This window comes from Manduca sexta, chromosome 10 (genome assembly GCF_014839805.1).
Source record: "Manduca sexta isolate Smith_Timp_Sample1 chromosome 10, JHU_Msex_v1.0, whole genome shotgun sequence".
Taxonomy (NCBI): Eukaryota; Metazoa; Arthropoda; class Insecta; order Lepidoptera; family Sphingidae; genus Manduca; species Manduca sexta.
In genome coordinates, this window is record NC_051124.1 from 12,503,406 (window position 1) to 12,530,011 (window position 26,606).

At 35.4% G+C, this 26,606-nt stretch overlaps 1 protein-coding gene across 5 annotated transcripts in view; it reads left to right on the forward strand.

The window, feature by feature from the left end:
- LOC115452261 (Ig-like and fibronectin type-III domain-containing protein 1) overlaps positions 1 to 26,606 on the forward strand; it is a 171,467-nt gene that overhangs the window by 125,939 nt on the left and 18,922 nt on the right. For all 5 annotated transcript variants that reach the window (XM_037437328.1, XM_037437330.1, XM_037437331.1 and 2 more), the window contains 3 exons: positions 447 to 516; positions 22,926 to 23,186; positions 26,137 to 26,283. In XM_037437328.1, the coding sequence (XP_037293225.1) occupies positions 447 to 516; positions 22,926 to 23,186; positions 26,137 to 26,283 (478 nt within the window). The remainder of the gene's footprint in view (positions 1 to 446; positions 517 to 22,925; positions 23,187 to 26,136; positions 26,284 to 26,606) is intronic.

Sequence of the window (26,606 nt, forward strand, 5' to 3'; positions counted from 1 at the left end):
ATCCGTGCGTCAAATTTAATCCAAATCTGTTAAGTCATTCCTGCTTTTACTTCTAACAAACATCCAAACATTTCCACAACATTTCGCATTTATATTAGTAAGAAGTAAGATTACGTTTTGATACCCGTTTCTCCCTTCTTCCAACTTTTTTTTTTAAAAAATATTTAATGTCTTAAAAATCTACGACTTTCTGTACCTATACATTCTGACCTTATAGAATTATCTTTATGGAACCTAATAAAACTTTATTTATTTACTTACCTATCTGCAATGTTGTGATTAATCCATTAATAACGAAAAAAGGTTTAACGACGTTTTAATTATTCCTTACATTAATTATAATTACAATACAACTCATAAGATTCGAGTACTCACATTTTACATTTTGTAGCCCTTAATATCAAATATATTAAAATATTTTATTCATTGATTGTGTTTTGTTTCAGATGAGACTAGCTCCGTGGGGCACGGCGTTTGTGGCGCTCTGCGTTGTTGCCTTAGCCGATTCCGCTGAAGGTAAGTTATTACTTATTTAAAACAGACGGTAAGGACACTGTAGATCTAAAGAAGACATTCTGACTATCGATATTCACAAGAATAAGGTCTTTTTTCTCGCGGGAAAACTCTCCATTGGAGCGTTAATGGTTTCACTGCTATAGCAGGACACCAGGCAGCCGCATTGCCGTCTGTTTCGTGGTCGCCTTGTCGAGTAGAACAGCCCTCTACCGCTCATCTCACAACCAATCAAAGCCTTATGCAGTAGTTCTCTTACGACAGATATGGCGTAATTTTGAAGATAGCTCCGAACCGTAGAGCGCATCAGAATAACACCCGACTATCTCACAATTTGCGTACTTAACCTTTAAAGAGCGACTTGTCGAAGAATTGCACGAGATGAGACCGACCACGCCCAATAATCGGTTCGACAATCTGCCGTTTTATACTTACAACTAGCTGACCCGACTGACGTTGTTCCGTCTTAACTATGAATTTGCAGGGCGCATTCTGTCAATCACTGACAATTATTTCAAACAGTTAACAGTTATATAAAATTAAGATTTTCGTTAAGTTTTCTTAAATTTTTTAATTTTCCACGCAATTTTTCAATTTTTTCTTTCATAAGAACCTTCTCCCGACAATAACAAACACAACAACAAAAAATTGTGAAATCGGTCCAGCCGTTCACGTGTGATGGCCTGTCCAAGGGAAATAGGGATCATTTTTATATATATATATAGATAGAAGATAGATAATCGAACTCTATTTAAACATCGTCGGCCTTCCCAACTGGCTTGTCATGCTTTTAGAATTTCACTCTCATCCGTTCCCAAACATTTGTGGAGTTCTGTTTCTCTTACAACCTGCCATTCATATCGTTTTGGTAGCTATCAAATCGACAAGTTGGGTCGAAAAATCATTTCAGAAGCTATTTCCATTTTCGGGTCTAGTTTGTTATGTCTAAAACTAAGGCTAAAAGAGATAAATTTCTCGAACCGTAGATGTAAAATAAAATAGTGTAAGTTTTGAACATAATACAAATCAATAAAAAGTTACTTTAATTTTACACGCTTTAAATCCACTACTTTTAGTCTAAGAGGATTAGTCTGCAACATTATACTTTCAGTCAAAAATACATTAATGCACTGACCATATTCGCACTAAATGACAAAATGACAAGAAATCAGAAAACAAAAACTTGGATTTGTTACTAAAAAAATTTCATTACTCGTGGCTGATTTTTAGCACAATGTTAGCAGTAAAGTCAAATATGTGGTTTTATTTATTAAAGCAATGTAAAATTGACATATATCTACGTCAAATTATTTGATTTACAATAATCCCAAACTGATTAGTCATTTTGATAACCATATACCTCAGAAGCGATGGCATTTAAACATTTGTGCAATCAATATGTATTCAATACGTATTTAAGTCTTTATAAAACAAATACACATTTCAATAAGACACCTTTTCATTTAGCTTACGTGTAAGCAAATTGAACCAGAACCCTCCCCTGCATTATTAAAATCCGCCGGCATCATGCCAAAAATAACCGAACATTCAAATATTGACGCCCTTTTCAACGACTGAAATTCACAGACTACTGTATTTTTATTATAAACGGGAAAAAAATGGGTTACTTTTTGACCGCACATCTCTTGATGGTACTTAGCAGTCTTACTATCCAAGGATGCAGATATATTGTCCAACACGATTTGATTACCCCTCGACACAATTATGCGGACCTATGTGAAACCAGATATACACAGGCTGAACGTGAAACGTGACAAACTGAGCCACTATGTTGGGTTTAATCTTGAGGTCTCTATCTAGCTGGATACAAATATCTTTCCACCAGCATTGAACGTATAAATATGTGAATCCAACGTTGTATAAGGGGGTCATAAGTGAGCTGACAGGCTTAAAAGTATGGTGGTAATATGGTCCTAACTCTATAACAATTACCTACATTCCAGAACTTTCTCTTAATGATGCTTGACTACATCGCCAAATGAACTAAAAACCCAAAATTCAGAAACCAAAAAATTACAAAGTTTATTACTCAATATATCCGGAAAAAAACGCATTTTTGTTACCATTAAGTCGCAAACTATATCTCCGATTAAGCTAAAACTATGAAATAATTAATACAATAAACGAAAGCAAATTAATTACGTTGCTAAATTGATAAACGCACCGGCCATGTCCACCGTGTTTACATTCGTAATGGATGTAACAAAACAAATTAATTATGCGGCAATCATGTTTAATTTGTTGGCAACAAGTGATTTAAATTGTAGTAATTTAAGTGTATTTTTTATGTATAGATTATACTTGAATGCCCTTTTGTGTAAATTTTACGGATAAATTGTTAGTTCATGTTCATATATCAATGTAATATGTGATATTATTAAGTTTCCAGCTAAAAGATATGTATCCATGGCTATGAATAAATTAAAAAGGAGTATTTGATATATTCGAGATAAAGGTTACTCAATATTTGGTTCGTTCGATTTTAGAAAGATGATCTCAAGTTATGTAAATCAGTATTCGAAATTCAAATCTCGAAACAATGAATAACGAAGTTTAGTTATAGAATATTCAACATGCATCTTACCCGCAAGCCGCATCTATTATTATTTCTTTCTTTTTTGGCCAGTACAATATAAGTTCTAACATCTGGGCATACTTTGTATTCAAAGGTATAAAAACCACTTCACACGTTTTTTTTATTGCTTTGTATGACGAAACGATGATAATCGATACGACCGCCCATAAACAGCAGAAACACCATCCAACACCTTGAATTACAAAGTATTGTTTGGTATTCCACTTCGCTCGCCATCCTGAAACGTGAGATGTTACGTCTTATTATGTCCAGTAGTTACACTGGCTACAATATCCTTCAAACCGGAACACAACAGTGACTACACACTGCTGCTTGGCGGCAGAAATAGACATTGTTACCTACCCAGGCGGACACTCACATATGAGAGACCTACCACCACACATAATATTACTATACAAGTATACACTGCCACATGCAATAACATTTCACCGTATATATCTATAACAAATCTCTCAGTAACGAGTCCTGGATCGGCATTATTAAATCGTATTCTAAAAAATCCGCCTCAAAAAGCCGGCAGCCGTGCAGGCCTATGCATCGATATATCCCGGTTTACGGAATTTTCAAATGGAAACTTGCAGTCTCTGATGGCTTTTGCTTCGACAAAAGGGTTTACGAACGGTTTTTGAAAAGAATAATATTTTGAATAGTTGAAAAGTCTAGTGGACTTCGGCTTGCAACCAGTTATCAAGTTAAAACATCATAAATAAATTATCCTTTCTAAAATCTTAATACCCTTAATATGAATAGATAAAAATAACTTTCTGTAGGAAATAGCCTTAATAATTATGAAAATTGCACCAAAATACGAGTTGATATTAAGTAAATACGAGCTTTAAAAAACGGCTTACGTACCTACATAAGTTGTAGCGGTGAAGGGGTAAGCACTGGTATAACAAATACACATTTCTGCATACAATATCTCCCAAAACAAAAGAACACAATCAACAAAGCAAACATCTTGATCACATCTCACAATAAGCCATCTGGCGAATCAATAGATTGCGGTTAATATAGTAAATGTTGCCGAAATAAATCTGACAACAATACATCATTCCAATCGGCCATATATCTGACCTCTTTCAGTTTCGCCTCCGATGTTGGCAAATAAAGTTAATGGATCCCCTCTGTGATGCGGACACACGGACCTTAAGAACGGACAACGTTTGCATAATTGACAACTCTCTCTCTACAGTCGGTCCCTCATGACTGAGGTCGTGATCATCATTGGGTGTACCGTATTTAGAGCGAATTATTTGTCTCCACCGGTTTCTGTTCATCGCATCTTCAACTAATTTGTGGAGCTTGGTGTCAGTCGAGTCTTTAATCTGGTCGGTCCATTGGTGCTCGGTCTAACGTTTGCCTTCGATATTGCCAACGATGACAAGTCTCTCCAAATTTTCGCCGCCTTTCCTCATAACATCTCCGAAGTATTCAAGGATGCGTTGGAGGCATATGGCACAATTACAATTGACAACTAACTTAGGTAAAACTAATACTTCATCCTCTTCCGTGAAGATCGGCGGCTTTGCTCACAAGTTAATCACTTAGCGCCAATTGACCTGTGTAAACCTATCAGCATTAAAAAAAACCGAGATTTTTTGCATTTTTAATTTATAAAAAAATGTCGAAGGAAAAGCACCACAAAAAACCCTTAAGGTTAGCTGGGAGTGAATTCCCTTGGCATTAAGTCCACCTATATAATGTAAAGTATTATAAATAAATATAAGTATATGACAATTAATTTTACCGATTTTGTTTTGGTTTACGACAAATTTTTATTATATCAACATTTTATTTTTGTCTAAGTTAGGTTTATAATATTAGCAGTCTGTGGCAAATAAGTGTTCTAAATTATGTATTAAGGTTTATTATATTCTAATACGTCCCATCTGTCGCCCATAATGGCGCCGATCGCAAATGAAGCCATAAACTTTAAATGGAACTTAAATATTCCATCACTAAGCTGGCTACTTAACAAACTTAATGAGCATTAAAGCTCCATTTGGTTATAACAAATATTATGTAACGGCTCATTAGTCATATTTTTATTAGACCTGTTATCTATGAAATTCTGGGTTTGATCGAAGATTGATTTAGAGTTTCTGGAACCTACCATTCCCATCTCTAATCCTTATTCCTCTCCTTTGAGGACATCTAGCGAATCCATAGCCCAGTTCGCCTTCTGCCCTTCCCTTGCTAAGGTCGCTATTATCCATAAGTCTACTAGTATTGTGGATTTTTTCTGTATATCACATATAATCGTATTCATTGGATGAGGTACTTGCTTATTTACATATGAGCTTAAAAGTCTGATAAAATTGTTTATTGATTAAAAATGTTTAAGTAAAAACCACAGTCATGTAAAAACTATGTTCAACATCTTTGGTTCTTAAAAGCAAAAACACCCTCCACCGCACCATATTTGCAGCTACCACGTTAAATCAAACACTAAATGCAATAAAAACAGAGCGAAACTTAATAATTTTAAGCATGAAAGCAATTCTGCGTAAAATGTGTTTCAAAGGCCATTGTAAACTTTCAATTTAATAAAGTACCAGAGCGGATCAGTTCAGTTCGTAATTCGGTTTGCGTATTTACTAATGTGCCCCGGCCTCGCTACTATATCAACGTGTTTAATTAATTTTACGGATACCAAACACTTATCTTTGTCTACGGGATTGTTTAGAACTTTTGAACTGCTTCTGGTGATAGTATAATATTTTATATTCGTCCAGATAGCGACCGCCGTACACAAGGTATTAAAACCCGTCATAGTGGCCTACGTAAGTGTGTCGCGTTCCGGGAACAGCCTGTATATATCCGTCTCCAACAGGGCCCTTATTCTGTATGATAGTGTAAACGCGTAACGCGGCTGTGTCATGTTATCTTCGAGAAATGTGCGTGGAATAGTATTCTGTAAGCCAAATTTCTATAGTCCTAAACATGATGCGTTGTGTTACGTGCTTGTTACACACTGTCACAATAACGTGCGGGATAGAGAATAAGGCCCCAGGACGGAATAAATATGTCGACTGTCAAGGAGTAATCATCTCTCGTCAGTCGACATTCTATTACACTCCACTCCATTTACAATCTGGTGCAGTTGAATTACTTTGACGTGCCTGTATGAAAAAAATTACTTGTTGAAAAGTTGAATTTAATGCCTATAGTAGTGAAAATTTAAATGATTGAAAGTTTCAATTATAATTCCATGATTTTCTTTTAAGGTTATAGCTTAAGGTCCATTTTTCATACATTTTGTTTCACGGTTTTTGTTTTTCGGCCTTTAAAATTTAATACGACGAAATTTTAAAGGCCGAAATATCCATGCATATTAATTATTTTTACGTTTTTCTTTCAACTGCGAGAACTAATCACTAACTAGACGTGAATTTAAATTCATTACTTGTCGGTACTTGTTTAGTTACCCAGATTAAAGGTGAAACAAAATGTATGAAAAATGGACCTTAAGCTATAACCTTAAGGTCTATTTTAAAAACATTGAAAGATCCTATAGGTCGATGAAACGATAGATGATTTGCTTATCAAGAAAGGAATGTAATGAGCTTGGTAAACCTTTTGCACTAATATTTTAACCTATCAACCATCATGTTTAAAAATAGAAAACCAATTCACAACCAATAAAAAAAACTAAGATGAAGAGTCATCTACACGTCGTAGCAATATGTCAGTTGACAAGAAAACAGGGAAGCTCGCCGACACTGCTTTCATTTCTTATCGCCGCCGCGCGCCGCACCGAACTCAGATATCAAAGCGACGTGGTGCCGCATTGTGATACGTATGCATCCTCCATAGTTCTTGATTGAAAGTTGTCTGAAAGAAATGGGTTTTTGTGTAGAATATTTTTGGTATTTTCTTTTCCTATTCCTAAGTTTCTTTCGATATTATTTCTGTAACAGCGCTTGGAAAGGAAATACAATAAGTCAAGACAATAAAATGGCAGACTCATAGTTAATTTCAAAAAAAGAATCTGTATGCAAACTATGACTTTAAATAGTACGCTACACAGTAATAATATTCTAAATTTAAAATACTTTTCATAAATTAGGTTGCCATATACTAAGGAGTACGTATTTGGTTTTATGGAGGATTTAATCTGTAGCCACTGGAGGCTGAACGTGGTAAACATTGTGTAGGAAAAACAACCGAGACTTGATTTTTAGCTTAATTACTTTGGCAGATGAACTGAATTTCAGGCAAATAGCCAGCTATAGTTTCTTAAACAGCCTTAATGTAAAATGATTTCTTATGTTTACGCGAATGTTAGACATTGAAATAAAAACTAAAAACTATTTAAACGGATTTTATCGCGGTTTCTTTAATATATTAATATTTTCTCCCGACGTTTCGAAGACTTTGCAGCCTTCATGGTCACGGGGGGGACTGAGGTGTTGTTCATCCGTAAAGTCAAAGTTACAATATCTACCTACATTTTTCAAATATACAACTTTTTTTAAAATTTTATCTGTTGACGGTCCGATCTACGCAGAATGAGCTCACAGTGTCTTGAGGTCTGGCAGCCGGTCTTTTGGGATCCGATTTAATTAAATGTAGAACAGGATCCCAGGCTTGTGCAAGCTTCCAACCATCTTCCCTATTGAAATTTGGGTGTTTTTTAATTTCAATAGCCTCGCGAATCATCCTAGGCAGGAATCGGTGTTCTTTGGCAAGGATTTGTGGCTTGTCTAATCGCAAATAATGATTGGAGCCTCCTTCAGAATGTTCAGCGACTGCAGACTTCGTAGAGCGTCGGTGTTTCACGTCAGCTATATGTTCTTTTACGCGGGTCCCTATATTTCTTTTGTTTGTCCTATATAAGAGAGGCCACAGTTGCAGTCTATCTTGTATACACCCGGTTCTTGCAGAGGTATATGGCACTTGACAGGTGGTAAAAATTGACTAATCTTCTTAGGCGGCTTGAAATAGGTTTTTATTGAAGCACGCTTCAGGATGTAGCCAATCTTGTCGGTGACTCCTCTCACATATGGTAGTACAACCGGAACACGTTCAACTGTGGCTGGTTTCACTCGGTCTCTGTGACGGCGGCGTGGAATTTGGAGCTTGTTGTCTCGCAGTACTTGCTTGACATGTTGTAGCTCAGCGGCCAGGTGTTTCTCGTCACAGATTCCTCGTGCTCTCTGGAAACAATGATTTGCCCACGGTAGCTAACTGTTTTGGATGGTGGTGAGATTCACCGTTCAGATATTTATCAGTATGGGTCTGTTTCCGATACACAGTATGACTTAAGGTCTGATCAGGATTACGAATGACTAAAACATCCAAGAAAGCAAGAGATTTGTTGTGTTCTAACTCCATAGTGAATTGGATTTTATTATTGATGGAGTTAAGGTGATTTAAAAATGCAGATACTTTGTCCGATGGTAAAATTGTGAAAGTATCATCTACGTACCGTTTGTAAAACCTTGGAGAGACCGGTGATGTTGTCAGGGCTGTCTCCTCGAAGTCCTCCATGAATATATCGGCGACTACCGGAGATACAGGGGAGCCCATCGCTACACCCTCTACTTGTACATAGAACTGATCATTCCACAACATATAGCCAGATGTAAGGCAGTGTTGGAGTAGTTCTGCATATTCCACAGGTATGTTATTATCTACTAACTTCTTAGACACAATTTTGATGCAATCTTGTAATGGTAAGCTCGTGAAGAGAGACTGGACATCAAAACTGACCATTGTTTCATTGTCAGCTAACTGTAGGTGTTTAATGTCGCTGACAAATTCAATGGATTCATACCAATTTGTCAGCGAAATTTGTCAGAGAAATATTTTAAATTTGTGTTTTGCTATCTCACTTAAGATTAAGTAACCATCGCAAGAACGCAAATTTGTTTATATGATATCTTCCCAATGTCCACTCTTTATTCCTTCCCAATATTTATTTCCTTACAATCTCATAATTCTTTCGGCCATAACATACCACCAAGTGACCCACTTTCTCTATCTCCCCCATAAAAACGCATTACAACATTCTTACAATTCAAAATACGATCCAAAGAAATCAGCCGTTTCCCGCCAAAATATCCCGTAGTATTTATTTTCCTTGACAAATGACGGATCGAGTGCGTAGGACAAGGAACTTCATACATCATTCCAGAATGTTACCATTTTGTCCTAATATACATTTTATATTTGTAACAATGTAATAAATATTTTTCCGGCTTGTTTACGATGATGAGCAATTTATGGTATATAGGTTGTTGCTGTAGGTTGGACTAGAGTGATAGGGTTATTGTCGCCGCTGATAGCTTCAATATTTTCAAAGCTACCAGCTATCAGAATTAACCAGCTGTTGTGCAACATGTAACTCAGTGATAGATCTTGGATCAACGTATTTTTTGTTAACAGCAGCCCTATATTAATATACTGTCACACTATTGGGTGCGGGCTTTCTCTACTACTGAGAAGGATTAGGCCTTAGTATTCCACGCCTAATACGGATCGGTGGACTTCACACAACCTCAAAATTCCTATAGAGAACTTTTCAGGTATGCCGGTTTCCTCACGATGTTTTAGTTCACCATCAAAACGAGCAATAATTCACAAATAATTTTTAAAAATTCAGAGGTGTGTGCGCTTAGGATTTGAACCTGCGGACATTCGTTTCGGCAGTCCGTTTAACACCCAACAAGGCTAATACCGATTATAAATATTACTTCTTCTTTATTCCAAAGTAAAATTCCAATAAATAAGTCTTCTTTCTTATAATATTTCGCCTGTTCAAGAGATTTATAAATCGGATGTGCATGAACAGAAACCAAATACAAAATCATCTCTAAAATGTTATCATGTAAAACACTCTTATATGACGCCATTAAAACATAATTAACCTAAAACAATTCATATTAGGACCAAATAACTAAAGAACGGACAAAGAAATCCAGACGCTTCAGTTTAAAAGCAAAAAATAAACAAACGTAGACAGACCTCCAAATTGCTTCACCTAATAAACTCGACCAAAATCCTTCCTTTAATCTAAGGTTTTCGCAAAAATTCTTTCTCTGGAGTTAATTTAACAAACATTTGGAACCAGCCTGTTTCCAAAAACGGCCATGCAACGCTCACTGAGTTTTATTAAAGCGTTTAATGAAAACTCAGTACGGTCTGTATAATTTACACTCCGTTGCCATAGCGCTTTGTTTCTATTAGACTGGCTTTATTGCAATAATCTCTGTGGATTTTCAAATTATTACCATTTCTTCTAGATGTTTCTGGGAGGTTTAAGAGATGTAGTATGTTTATGTAGTATGTTTAGCATAAGTATGAAAGTATATATTATAGACATTATGTTGACTTTAATAACAACATTAATATATTTGATCGATATGAAAATGCATGTATATAAGTAATAGTTGTGGCATAATAGCAACGCTACAATAAACTTTTAATCATTATTTTAAAAGACGTCAAGACTTGTCAAATCTCATATTTCCAAGCACTCTAGATCCAATTATGTAAATTTGAGGACAAAATACTTTGTGCTACAAGGTTGTGCAGATTTATCTGTGTGTATACGAATTTAAAATAAATACATATATATTAATTTCAAATATATGGATTTTTTTCTTTTCATAAAAAATGTATAGATCTTTGCCAATTATATCTAGCTTTCGAATTCGTGATATATTTGCAAACGAAAATAGTTTCCCGGCAATATTTAATTTAGATTTCCATTACTTTACATGTCAGATATATAAAATAGTACGTAATACGATGTCAACAACATCAATACAAATAAAAATTGAAATTTACGGACCAAAATAATGCCTCTGGAATTAAAATCTATGCACATCTTTCATGTCACCAAAACGATCAATCCGTCTCGGCAACCTAGCAGCACTGGAATAAGCCATATAGCTACCAAAAGTACTTACCCAAACATTCTTGCACGCGAGAAATTTACATACGCCAAATATTACAAACCATAATAACATTTTACTACCCACTCCAATTCTACGCGTCACTAACTCTACCCTATCCGAAGGTTAATAAGTGTGGAATCCGCTCCCTCTAGAGGTAGATTTACGATTGTACTAAACATTATCACGGCTGCCATCACGGGTTCAACAGATAACAATAGATTTAGGATTATAACACCGGTTACATCTCGTTTACATTACGTTCATTTTGCCTTACTAGGCTTTGAGACGAGATAATTTACGTGGCCTTATTTTAGAACCAAAAATTGTACGATCCAGAAATTATTCTTTTTTGTGGTCTTACCTTGATTTTGTATGTTATTTATATACAAGAGTAAATAAATACTTTGTTTATTTCTGCTAGCAACAGTTTTAACTCGATTACATTCAGATTTAATTGATATTAAAGGCAATATACTAATCTTACTAATATTATAAATTCGATAGTTTGTGAAAATGTTTGGATGTTTGTTACAAATAAACACGGAAGTAACTAAACAGATTTGGATGAAATTTGGAATATTGATAGACCATGCCCCGGATTAACACATAGGCTAATTCTTACCCTTGCATTTGGCCAATTTTTCAATCAGATGTTGCTGGTGCCGAACAGTGTTTTAGCGACGATATACTTACTAAGTTATTACTATTTACTTACTGGGTATTTAATTAGGTTTATCATCTAACGTCTTCACATCTTTAGTTTACCAGCACAGATCAGTGTAGAATGAAAGAGTGTGGACATTAACTTACGACAATACCTAGTGTCACTTTACCAAACTTCTCCGACACTAACGCCCATATTCATAAACTTTATTTATCTAAGGACGGAGCACTGCTGTAATAACAAGTCTGTTTCTCAATGCTGACGGCATGGCAGCCTTCGCAGTGCGTAGACATAGGGCCGTTGTGATTGGCTAATATTGAGATACAACTTTAATCTAATTGGCTGTCAGATAAATAACGGTGAAGAAACAGCAACCAGTCAGATAAACAAAGCTGAGAAACAGACTTGTTATCACAGCAATGCTCTGTCCTTAGATAAATAACGTTTATGAATACGAGTGTAAATATTTATGACAAAAGTATAATTAAATTCAACGGTAACCGCTCTACAAGTTACAACAAATTATTCCGACCTCGACATCCCATGCTGTTGGCGCGACTTCGATAAGTTGCGAGGGTTGACCCTTGGATTTTGAACCCTTAGTACTAAGTAGTACTAAGTAACAACTACAAGATTTTGATATGAAATTTAAGTGATACATTCTAAATCTTATCTTACTTTCTAACTTTTTATTTCTTTTCTTATCTTACTTCTTACTAATATTACAAAGCTGTAAGATTGTAAAAAAATTTGGTTGATGAAAATAGAAAAAGCTAAACGGATATGGATGAAATTTGGCATAGGGTTACTTAGTTTCTAGCCAATTTCCAAAAGTGTAGGAAGTTCGCAACACATGTGATTTTATCCTGGCATTTGCACACATAAGAAAAAATGGAATTATTTATCGGATTTTTGTAACAGATGGCGATAGCGTCATACAAGTAGTGCAATGAATCGTTGCAGTATTTTAGGAAATGTACCAGGAATGGTTTTTACGTGAGCGTAGCCGGGAGCAGCACCTAGTATTTTACCAAAATTTGTAATAGATTAGGTTAAAGACTGTTTTGTCAAAATATGAGTGAGCCAGATTGTTTTAAACCACTAACTCCTACAAAACCGGTATAAAGTTGCCAGCTTTATGATTGATTGCCTTTCAGTCTGAAATTGCAAGAAACTCAATAACCATCGGACAAAAAGTTCCACAAAACCTCTCGACGTATCTTTTCGATGCAGTTTTTCGTATCAAATTGTCTTGAAAAGTAAATTTTAAAGGAAGCCTTTGAAAATAACAACTGTTTTCATAAAAGCTGTGCTGTTGAAAAGCACGGGGAATAAAATTAATAAAGCTTTATTCTGCAGGCTGTTATGGTTTATTTCAGTTATATCCTGAAAACACAAAACACCAAGTTTTGATGAGGCTCATAATATACATACTTAACTCTATTATTTGCATAGGTACAATCAGCCACAAAATAATTTATGAAATTATTTCCGTATCAAGAAACGTTTTCTCGTCACTAAAATAAACTTCAGAGGTTTTAATTTATTTTAGATACATAAAAATTCACATTTTGTAAGTTCATGGGTGGAACCATTTTGAATTTGTTCAGCTACTTTTGTGGCTGACTGTACATACATATTGCGCTCATTATGCGAAAGCCAACACGCCCCGAATCTGATACGCTGTTCATAATCATAGTTAAATTTCGCAGCGTAGGCGAATTAAACAACTTAAACCAGTTCAAGTCAGTTCTATGTTTATGGTACTGAGATACTCAATTGTCTATTTAAAACTAAGGTTTAATCAACGGATGATAAATAAATGAAAGCTAAGTTTGATGATATATGGTAACTATACAATATGGAACGAAAACATTAAATGCAAAATAAATCTGCACCTCAATGTTTCTTTGTCCAAACTCCAAGAACATTTTCTGAAAAAATTCGTTAGCGCAAAATGGTCAATATTATATGCAAATAAAAAATTAATCCCTAATTAGCCACTCACTTTACGATCCTCATAACTCTCACTCTTTTTTACAACATTCACTAACTGGATAGCAAGGCACGGTCCATTCTCAGCCTATGATTCCACGCGACGTTACAAAATCTGCACATAAAAGGCCCCTGAGAATTTACTTTTAATTAACTCTTATCTCTTCTCCAATAGTGTCGCAAATACAGCGACGCAGCCCTACTCTCGAATGTAATTTACTAAACATTATTTAATCCACATCCCCTTCCTCCCCGTCACATGAGCGGGTTCTCTTTAACGGTTTTGTATGTTATCTGTTCATTTAGTTTATATTCGTTCATTTGGGAACGAATGAGTAATTGAATGATGTTTATTGAGTGTGTTGTTTCATTTGGAATGATTGAAAGATAGTGGTGGCAGTTGACACTTGTTTATTTTGCTCGTGGTTGTTTTGTAAGGTTGTTGCCGGAGTATGATTAAAACGAAACGAATGCTGGCAATTTTTTTTTATTCATCATCATCATCATCTCAGCCACAGGAAGTCCACTGCTGAACATAGGCCTCCCCCAAGGATCTCCACGTCGACCTGTTGGAAGCGGCCTGCATCCAGCGACTTCCTGCGACCTTAGCCAGGTCGTCGGTCCACCTTGTAGGCGGGCGTCCGACATTTCGCTTGCCTGTACGTGGCCTCCACTCTAGAACCTTTCGACCCCAACGGTCATCGGTTCTTCGAACTATGTGTCCGGCCCACTGCCACGTCAACTTGCTAATGGATTTTTTTTTATTGGCACATACAAATATTATACAATAAAATCGGACATATATAATAGTGTTTGTTATACTAGATAAGTACATCTCAGTATGTATTATGTAAATGTCAAATAAATATGATAAAATATTTCCTTTGATTTAAATCAGCTTCCTAATAATTATCAGTAGTATCTAATAAGTATCAATAATTATAATATATATGTCAGTAATAACTCATAAGAAGGTCGTGTTATGTTAACTTGGTGTAATTGGCATGGAATGCTCTTCATGACAATTTATATTATCTTAACCGCGACATGGCGCGTTACGTGCTTTTTACACTGTCAAAATAACGTGTTGTATAGAGAATAAGGTCGAAAGTAAAAATAAATAAAGCTGTCCCTTTACGATAGGAAGTGCTTTGCAATTTGAAAACAGTTTAAACCTTTTTGGTAATTTCTTTTTTCGTAAAATACAAAAAAAGTAAAAACAAATATGTATTAAAACGTAGTGATTATATTCTCTTTGATATGTATGGTATCAAACAATAACCCATACAATGTTTTATTTCAGTTTGAAGTTAAATATCAATATTTGAAGTACATTTAAGCCAGTGCTTGTATATTTTCACATATAACATTACCTCAGATGAAAAATCAATTTATACATGGCTTAGCTTCGTAATTACCATCACTTTACGATCAAGTGAGTAATTCATCCGCTTTTAAAAAAAAAAAACTATAAAAATAAAACTATCATACACACATTCGCGCGTTTTATACAGAGAACAAAAACTCAATATTAATTTGCCCGACTCGGAATATGATCCCGAGACCTCAGGCAGACAGCACACCTCAGTAATAAAAGTACGTCACCAAGGTTTTGTAGTGCATATATCTAATCATAACTGCAACGAAAATTAAAAATCAAATCTAAATTCACAATTCTAATCATACATTAAAAACTGCAGCTTTCGAGACTAGCAAATAATTTATTTATTTATTTATTTAAAAAAAAAAAAAATTCGCGAGATTATGACAAACTCGGGCTCAGAGGCAACCTTAGCACAATCTAGCTAGAAACGAGAGTTCCATGTTTGAGGAGCACTTGTGGAAATTGCACCCTAGCATATGCAAGGCTCGATTTTGATATACATTTTGTTCGCATCGAATAATCGCGATTGGAAATGTGGCTTTTGCTGGAAAGTTCAAACAGTCTAGAATGAAATTATGTTTTCGAAGAATTTGGTTTGTGGACTTTTAATTTGGCTCTAGTGGATTAGCCGTTTGAATAGAGCATAGTATATTACACACATAACACATTTATCCCCACAGGAGTATGCAGAGGCACAACCAGACACCCACTTTTCGCCAAGTATATTCCGTCCTATGATGTTATCAATAGCGAGCCTATAGCCAAATCGAACAAAAATTGCAGACTCCGGGCTGATATTGGACAGAAATATCCAAATATCTCTTTGCCCGGTCCAGGATTCGAACCTAGGACCTTACCGCTGCCGTACTGCGCTTACAGTACAACTACGCCACCGAATCAGTCAAGCATATATTCAAGTAGTAATATTTAAAATAACAGAAATCTCTTGTAACAATACAATTGCCTGAAAAACAAGTTCCATTCGAAACAATCACAATGCGGGTATAAAATCGTCTGTAAAGTTTAAAGTGCTTGTCAGGAGCACTGGTTCAAGAATATTATTAGTTAGCTAGTTGTTACAATTGTCAGTATCTACTATTTGTAGATTATGTAATAATTATACTGCTTATTAAAAGAATACGAAGTAGTTTCAAACAACCATGTATAAAACCTATCTTATAAAATAATTTGACTATAATGTAGGTGTCAAAATTACAAGAGAAAAAAAAAAGAAATCTGTAAATTAGGTAACTTCAACTTTTAAATGCTATTATAATTCAAATTTTCAAGAAATCATGCAAATTATAACAGTTTTTAAAACTGTCTGAACTTATTCTGTGAAGACAAAGACTTGTTAACGTTACCTTTTAACATCAGTTACTAGAAAACAAAATCAATTTTCTATCAAATTAGTCTTTGATCAGGTTTATACAAAGTATTATAATTTATATTTAACTTCAATAGTATAAGTTTTTTATTTTGTTACGCTAGTTTTTGTTCGCGGGTTTGGTCGCTTGCATTTTGATTTCTATCTAACAATTAAATTAAACTCTGCTTGTCAACCTCGCTACCGTTGGTGTATTATGGAAGCATTGCAGTGAGATCTCGGGTACAATTCCCGGGTCGGGAATTTGTGCCCGATATGACGATAGGCTCACCCCCAATACAACATGAGACAGAATACACTCGATGGAAAGTGGGTCCACTACTTACGCCTCTGCCTACTTTGGGGATAAAAAGCGTGAGTGTATAGTATCCGGGCGGATATAATATATCCTACCACCAGCAAAGCTGATGTTTTAATTTAGCTTATTCTCATTTACATCCACTTCTCAATATAGTTAATGTAATCTTACATCTCCGTAATTACAATGACTCGTATGACGGTCTACATATCACGACAATGGTAATTAATTAACTTTGAAGAATCTTTTAGCTAGATTTTCCTTTGTGACATTTTGCAGAGGAATACAATTTGCAATATTATGAACGTTTAACACAACAGTTGAGATAGAATTAGACATTTTGTATTAAATAACTGACTGATGAAACCTCTATACATTACGAAAGATATTTTTACTCGTTAAAATTTTAACTACATTCGAAAACCTGAATTTAATCTCAAATTTATGCATCAAAGTACATCTGGTAGAGTATTCGCCGTAATCCTTGTTTAATTTGGTGCCGGGTCCAACTCGGCGACGTCTTTTTATGCGCTCTTCGACTTTCAAATAAATTACTCTATAATTTAAAACGATATTCATGTCTTCGTTCTGCTTGTGGATTTGAGATTTTATTTTCATAGTAATAAAGGTGACAAATATGTAATTTAGTCGTAAAGTATTTGAAGTATCGAAACAAGTCCAAATTAATGTAAATGATATTTTATTATTTATTTAATCAAATTTCAATTCACAAGATTACTCAACTATGACTATAATTCATCTTATAACAAGACCAAATTCAAAATTAACGTCACTATGCTTAAAAATTAATATTAATCAAATAGATACTAACTACATTAGATGAAATAGCTCACTTCAAGATACTTACTTCAACATGGTAAAATAAGCTCTAAGTCTTAGTAAAGACACTCTCACTGTTATTTACATTCATGCTTCTCCAAATATTGACTACTATTAACATAATCCATCAGACCTTCGACTCCACATTACAACCCTAAATCCTGAAATTATTATTCATGAACACCCAGGTTCTCGGTCAAATCTACCCCCTCTTTAGATTCCATTAAACCAACATTCACTTTCAACCCGTACTCTAAAACCCCTACATAAATATGTACTGTCCACAAATCGGCAAAACACTTAAGAAAAATTATACTTTACAACGCTTATTACAAAGTCAATTTTGGTTGAGCTGTTGTTTATTTGGAACGCTTTTATGTCGGTTAAAACTTTTGTACGTTTGAAAAGGGTTTATTTTATCTTGTTTTTGGTTGCAACTCTGTCGTGCTGAGTCTCCCTCGTGGTAATCTTTGCCAAGATCAAGGAAATTATCTGTGAATCATTTTGGAAATGAATATTCCAACTACACGTCAGAAAATTACTGATTCTGAAACTTAAAATGCCTTTTTGAAATCTGCCTTCCATATCTAATTGTAGCAAATACTTGACATTAAAGTTATCGAAATGAAACATTAAAACATTAAATACTAAAGATATGCGAAACGTCTGATGAAACAAAATTAAAAAGAGATAAAACAAAAGAGTAAATAAAAGAAGCCATTTGAATAAATATCAACATTTAATAATGCCTCACGAGACGAGAAACAATCAAGTTATAAAAGATAAAGAAAGATAAACGAAGCCAGTCCCGATCGACTGTTCCTTTCTTTTCCAATTGCCTTCGATTGTAACTGACAGTAGGAATGGCGGGCTGTTTGTTTGAATTATACATTACGTTACATATGAAAGCTGTAAAATTTTCGTTTGCGTCGGCTTTATGAGCGGAAACATTCTTATGCGCTGAATGTTTTGATTTTGGCTTAGGTTGGATGAAGTTTTCCATCTTGTACTCTTTTGGGTTTTATTGCGCAATTGAAAAAAGGGGCCGGTAATTTTCTATATATATAAAAATTAGAATGTACCGATGACCATTGATAACGCCAGCTAGAAGAATAATTACATAGTACCTTACTTCTAAATATTTCAAAAGCATGCTTTTGCGCATCAAATATCGCATTGTATTATATCAAATATCTTAGTATATTACACCAGTTACCATTTCCAAGAAAGACCGTGCCTGTACCTTCAGGAATATTATATAACAACCACCTACAAGAGTAAATATAGACAAGGATATAATCCCAAAATCTATGGGCCAGATGTTGCATTCCAGGTTATTCGTAAGCCTAATGGCGTTTCGGATCGATAAATATGGCTTAGTTCAGCGTCCTTTTTAAACAGTCCAGATAGTTTGACAGGTAATCCTACTTTACTTATTTAATAGTTTTGGCTTGTGGCTTCGACCACGCTATAATCTATTGTCAAAACATATCTTGTAAATGGAAATCACGTCATAATCAGTCAGATATTTCGGAGATTATTTTGGTCTATTCGGCGGAGATAAAAGCAAAACTAACTACTTTCTCATCCTACCCCGGAATTAGAACAAAAATAGGTCTTAAAGTTTTTACAAATAAATTCGGAATTATTTTTCGTTATGTAGCCAAGTCGAGTGTCAAGTCGTTCCACAATAACTAAAGCAGATCTTTGGTACACCAAATTACCGAATAAGAAAGTCTGAAATGAAATTCGTAGATCTAAGCTACAGAACTGAGCCACTCACAAACTGCGCGGCAAATTTGTGAATTGGGTGCACACGTTGAGCGGAGTAAAAGGAAGGATTTAAAAAACTCTCGCTGCGAGCCCTTCCACAAGGCTCGGAGAGGCGTGATGAGAGAGTATGAAATGATACGAACACACTTCGTGATACACAACGCAGTAGGATGGCTAGCATGGGTTAATCCAGCTTTTTCTTGAAACGAAATAATTTATTTGAACTTAATAAAATCATCATTTTTATTTTGCGTAAAATTTAAGACTACAGCTAGCTCGAATGGCTGTATGTAATTAAATTGCATCTATTTATACGGCTCTTAGTTAGAGCTTGCTATTGTGTTCTTATATTAAATGACATATCCGAAGCCCAAATAATTTCTCACCTTCCTTATACACCTTTCTTTTCCTTTTAAGACGATTAGAACATCAAATTCTTCTGATATTAGTGATGTTCAAGGGAACATCACTGGAATGGACGTTTATGATACACTGTCAAATCCAATGGGAGTTTTCCGTGCCAATCCGTGCACTGTCCCTCGTGCTCGCGTGTATTTCCGTGAGTAGCCGAGAAGTGTTTCCTCGGCGTCTTTGTGTGACATTCCACTTTACTCGCCTCGCCTGCATTGTACATATAATTTCCTACCTTCTGAGAGGCGAAGTTATCGTAATCTACCTACTTATATTCTATTTTATGCATCATATCTAAGTGGAGCGGGATTACTATGGTTTGGATTTAATATCAAGGCGTATCTGAGCGTTACGTGCTGTCAAATAAAACGCCATCTTGAACTTATTAAGCCCTTAGTAACTTCAATCTTCAATGTCCTTCATAATGAAACACAAAAGTGTTTGCAAACGAATGGTTGGGAGAAAAAAGATCATCCTTGCTACCAGCCGTAATGGATTCTCGCATACAAAGACCAAAAAAAAGAAGTATGTAGCACAAAAATAACAGATTGCAAAACTGTTTTATAACTAACAGCGCAAACAGTCAACCGCCTCATTTACATAATAGTTTTTATAATGCATGCAAACCGTGCGGACGTTTAACATGCAAATAGTATGCACCAAAACCGAGTAACGCTCGACTGGCGCTTGTACGCTTGTTAGGTGGCGCGCTGGCCTAACGATTCGTAAGCGAACAGAAAAAAAAGCGCTACGAGCGTCACCGAACCGAATGTAAACGGTTTCGCTTAATGGGAATCGTGGAACTGCATTATACGCTGTAAACGTTTTGGAAACTTTGATATAAAAGATGCTCTCGTCGGTTTTATACAAATGAATAACGAAGACGCTGTAGACATTTATTTGTGTACAGCCATTGACGTATATTCTATAGACACGAACGTCCATATAAACTATTTGTTCAAAATCCTAACTAAAATGGCAACCAAAACGTCACTGTTATAACCTATTTATTCACTTGAACAACAAATAATTTTACTTATTTGATTAATACTTTTTATTCAAATCCAGGTTTACACGTAGACTCGAGTTCTTATATCATGAGCGCCACTCCATACATAACCATAAGCTGTCAATATTGAGCATACAAAAGTCAGTTTGACTGGTTTGCAGTTCAATTCAGTTAAACACAGTGAATGTTCGGAACGCCAAATCGAATACGTAGTACGTATATAATATCGATGTGTACAGCAGTCATGTTGCAAGTTGAGGATTGTCCCACTGCTATACAGAAAATATAAAGTGCTTGCTATTGTGTTCCTTATAGTAAATAATATCCGGAAGCCCAAATAATTTCTCAACTACCCTATACCCTTTTCTTTTCCTTTTAAAGCGGGTAGCACATCAAATTCTTATGATAATAATCATGTCCAAGGGCAGTGTAAATCCCTTACCATAAAGCGACGTACTCGCTCGTGTATCAACGTATGATCTATAAAAATAGTGCAACACAGCGCAATAACCGCTGTCTCAGCTACAACCCTCGCACTCAACTAATCCAAAAACAAAAAACCCTTAACCCTGTTATCATACAGATTGTTTCATCCGCATAAAGTATGTTGCGAATGGTGTCGGAGTTTCGCTCAATTTGCGTTGATTTCTTTATCCGGGCCCCGGGCGCACGTGACCGCCGCGGCTTGAATCAGAATGAGACGAAGGTGTCGGTTATGTTTGTAGCGTAATGCGATTTTTGTTAGAGCATCTTAGAACGGACTTCTGAAGTAAGTAGTAGCGAATGAATGTATTCGCAACGATTAAATTTTCCGATCGGATACTTAGGGCTTGATATACAAGTTTCAAGTAAATTATATTTGACAGTGATCATATTATATATCATATTACAGTCTTTATTGTATTACAATTTATTGAGAAGCATACATTAGAGTGACTTTTGAATTTGGCCGGCTTATACATTTACGTGATGGGAAGCATTTACTCAGACTTTGTGAAACAAGCCCTTAGGGATTCAAATGCATGCTTTTTGTTAGATCAGTAAATTTAACAACTTTATATAAATCTCATCTGTTTAAACGGTAGGAATGGAAATTAGTACGCGAGTAACGTGTCAAGTTTATCAACTTCAAGTTGACTTTACAATAACTTTAAAATCAGCTTTGAAAAAATTCTAGGATGGCAACTTAACTACGCTTTAGATAAGAATTTAGGTTGGAACTCAATACGTTTAAGGTTATTTTAACCCCCTGTCCAGCAAAGTGGTATGTAGTTCAGGAGCGGTGGCCCATTTACAGTAAAATACGTAAAATAAATATTTTTTTGCTTTTGTTGAATGTACCAGTATCTACGGTGGGGACGCGTGACTTATTTGTTGCAATACTTTTTTCTCTCTCTCGGACCTTGAGCGGCAAATTTGTACCCGCCCCAGGGACAATGATTTCCGCTCTACGCCACTTATCCAATAATAATATCAATAAAAATACATTGTTTTAAAAATAAACATCGACTTAACAACAATAATAATTATAAACAAAATCTCACCGCTCGCACGGCGACCACGTCTGAATATTATCCTTTTGACATTTATATTCGCCAGTCCCTCGAAGTAAGGGTCTAAATGACCTTTTTATCAGAGGTGAAGCCGCGACCTGGACACAATCGCCCTTTAAATCCCTCAAACGGCTTTAAAATACAGCCGTAGTTTGCAAATGAGATTTTATGTTATTACAATATTTGCAATCGTTATTTCGCAATTTTTTTGATTCACCGTTGTGGGCAAAGAAGTACTTTGATGCTAGACGATTCTAATTTATAATATCGAGAATGGAATTTAATATATTTGTTACTGTTTTGATGTGCCTTAATATATAAAATTACAGTTATTTTAGTTTATTTGACTTTCATGTACGTATGTATAACGTAAAATTCAAACATCAAGCGAGTATAGTAATTTTAACTACTCCCACATTTTAATCAAATAATATTATTAGATTCGTTGTTTCGTCATTTTAAAACATCCTTCTGTTTACGCCTATTTTATCCAGAACTTTCTACGAACACTTTAATCATTATCAATCCCTCTCACTATTCCCACATCTTATACTGTACCTTTTATTGCCTACAGATTTCAAAGGCGAGTCGGTGGAAAGTGTCAGCGCGTCCACAGGCAGTTCTCAAGAAGATGAAGGACCCAAAGAAGCGTGGATGCGAGCTCCTGCGGGAGGAGTGGCAGTTAAAAGTGGAGAGGACGCCCTCCTTACCTGCGTGGTGCTTGGAGCGAGAGGAAGGCCCGTCTTCTGGAAGAGGGCGAGGGATCTCCAACTCCTGACTGCTGGTGGAGTCAGGGTTACGAGGGATGACAGGGTACAGGTCCTTCACGACGACAGTAAGTTTTTTCAAATATTGTTTATTTTTTCTTCTTTTATATCAATACAATGCGTATCCTTACATAATATAAAAAAAGCCTCCTATCATCATCATCATCACCCGCAGGACGTCTATTGCTGAACATGGGCCTCCCCCAAAGGCAAAAGGGGAAATGGGCCACTTTCAATAGGTCGTTCTGGAAGGTCTCAGAGCTTCTGTCAAATTGATTAACTCAAAAACTAACTTACGTGTTTGAGTTCTTGGAAAGAACATAGGCAATTTCTCATTCCAGAGATAATATATAACAAGACTTATCTCAGAAGAACTGTTTCACGCGGATGCAGCAGCAAGCAAAAACTTTTTTTGTAATCTTGATTACCATTTATGAACCTACATAGTGAGAGATTGTGGGAACGTACGCCTTGAGGAGGAGAAATGAGTCTTGAGAAGGGAAAACTGTTATTTTTGACTGTTCAACAATACCTTATGGGCAAAATGCTTAAAATAATAACTTTAAGCGTATTAACTTTTTAAATTTGTCTGGGTCCGCCACTGGCGACAGAAACTCTAGCTACACTCCTAACGGTTCTACAGCTTAATGGAGAATAAGCAGACGAAGAATATTAGTCTAAACGGTCGATTACCGTCTAATGCCCCACCTCAAAACACCTGTGCCATCCGCTCAAAAGTTTCCAACTGATCGATACATCAAACTACCTCGCGTTTACTAGCGTTCAACTATAATTTATTATCTACTAACGCAAAAGAAAGAAACTTTGTCTTTATTTTTGTGTCTGGCGTCGATGCTTCTGGAATGATTTGAATGCAGTTTTTCAGCGTGATAGTTATTAAGACATTGAGTATTATATAATGCAAAGTATAAATAAATAAATAAATATGATGATTGTAGAATATATTTTATATCCACCCGGATAGCGACCACCGTACACAAAATGTTAAAAGCATTAGTTTGGATTATTTTGCCCCAGAAAAGGCAAAGAAACTCTAGTGTTGCTCTTTTCAAAATCAGTTCAAATGTAAAATACTTAATAACATAAAAAAATATTTCATTAAAATTGTTTGTGACAAACAGAGTTACTTTCGCATCTCCACTATTTCTTTTTTGGAACTTTTCCCTCTTTTATAAGATTCAGCCCTCATTTTAAGTAGTATAATTATAATACCATATAGATATAATCATAACACAGACTCCTGTAATACTCGATGACGTCGGTGCATAAATATTTACCCTTTGCAACTATTTGCACCAAGACCTAGTTCCATTCCGCTATATTTTTTGAAGGCAAATAAGCATGCATTCCTGATATGAGATCCGTTTTAATAAATGTATGTTTGTTCAATGAAAATTAAACTCTTTAGTCATACGGAGAGGATAGGTTTTACAGAAATATTGAATTTTAAGCAATGTTATGGTGATACAAAATCGCACTGGAGTGCAATGGATTATAGCTACTATATGTATAAATAGTGTGTTAACCATGTTTAATGTATAATTGTATATTATCTATGGCTATTTGTTCGAACCTACTTTTGGATTGCCTTTATCCACTATTAAAATATAGCCTGGTTCGAAAAATCTCTAATGTTTTGACAAAGGGCAAATTTTGTTTACAGGCCATTTTCCCCAATTTAAGAACAATTTGTGAATCATGTCATCAGATCAGTATTTTTTAAAATTATATAACTAAATCATTTTATACTACGTCCATGAACGTATTTTTTTAAGTTCAGAATATTTACTTATTGCTAAGATTTATTATTACTTTAAAATGCAATTTTAAAAGTGTGTCTGAATTTGATCCATCATACGGATTTCCTCTCTGGCGCTGACTGGTATTTTGTATTCAATATGAATACATAGAGTTCTACATACGAAACAACAATCTCAATAATAAATCACTGTGGATTTCTATGGAAAGAATATGGATAGTGATTTACTTATTTTCTACACTAGATCTTTACTTATATAGAATGCTCTGAGCAATGCAATATCTAAAGTTGTCTACCGTCTATCAAGGATGCATTGTGGACCTGAAGACAACGCATTCATTAGTTGTTGCACCACATATGACACAAAATAGCGGCAAAGACTTGTGTTTGTACATCATTACTATCATTAAATTAGTCATTACTTTATCAATTAATCCGAAGTAACCGTCAACCCTTTTTCTATTTCTTAGTCTAGCAACGTGACGTTGACGTTGACGTGACGACTTAATAATCGTATAAAATAAATTGACAGCTCCTTACCAACATTTTGTGCTGAGACTTAGATGTAACAGTGGAGTATTCGCGCCGCCTAAGGATTAGAATGGTACTTGAAAAGGGTATTCTAAGGCTTCCAACATAATTCCTGCCCGCATTACACAATAGCAAAGTCGCGGTCATCGGTCAAGCCCTTTCTCTACCTATAACGTAGGTCTGTAACATGTATTGATATTAATACGTTAAGCCGTTCCACGAAGCCCTTAATAAAGTATTACGTTTCAGAAGGGTTGAGATTATTGAGGCTGCCTTGAGTCTAGAAATCGATACCTTACCTTATGTTCGCCAAATGTTTTAGGTTACAGAAATATTTGTGATAAAACCTAATACAGAGTATATGTAAATAGTTTGTATAGAAGAGAAAAAGTCGAATGCAAGTGATTTACCTAATGATAAATCATGCACTGCTGGTGAAGTTAAACAATGTCTGAAAAACTTTAAAACTAATAAAGATTGGAAGAAGAATGCATTTGTACGAGCTCAAGCAATCTTAATAAAACGTAACACTGCAATCCTCCTTAATTTTTAAAGGAACCTTGAAAACGTAATCGTATGCAATAATCAGTCCAACAGTAAATTTTGTTCCCAAACATATGAACATCAATTCATCTTGATCTTCCCCCAAAATTCCTTACCACATCCCAGACTCCTCATAAATAGGTATACATAAAGGCATTTTTCAGCGGACGAACCTCTCCAAGGCCCTGGCATCAGAAAAGGAGGCGACGTGTGGGCGCTGGTCATCAAATCAGTGCGGGCTTCGGACGCCGGGCTTTATATGTGCGAACTGAACACTGAACCACCAGTGCGAAGCTTCCATAGACTTACTGGTGAGATTATGCTCCTATTATCTATCTATCTATATATATATAAAAATGAATCCCTATTTCCCTTGGTCACGCCATCACGCGTGAACGGCTGGACCGATTTCACTATTTTGTTTTCACTATTTTTTTTGTTGTGTTTGTTTTTATATTGTTATTTCAGAATCTTATGAAAGAAAACATTCATAAAATTGCACGGAAAATTAGAAAATTTAAGAAAATTTAACGAAAATATTAATTTTATATAACTGTCAATTGTTTGAAATAACTGTCAGCGATTGACAGAATGCGCGCTGCAAATTCATAGTTAAGACGGGACAACGTTTGTC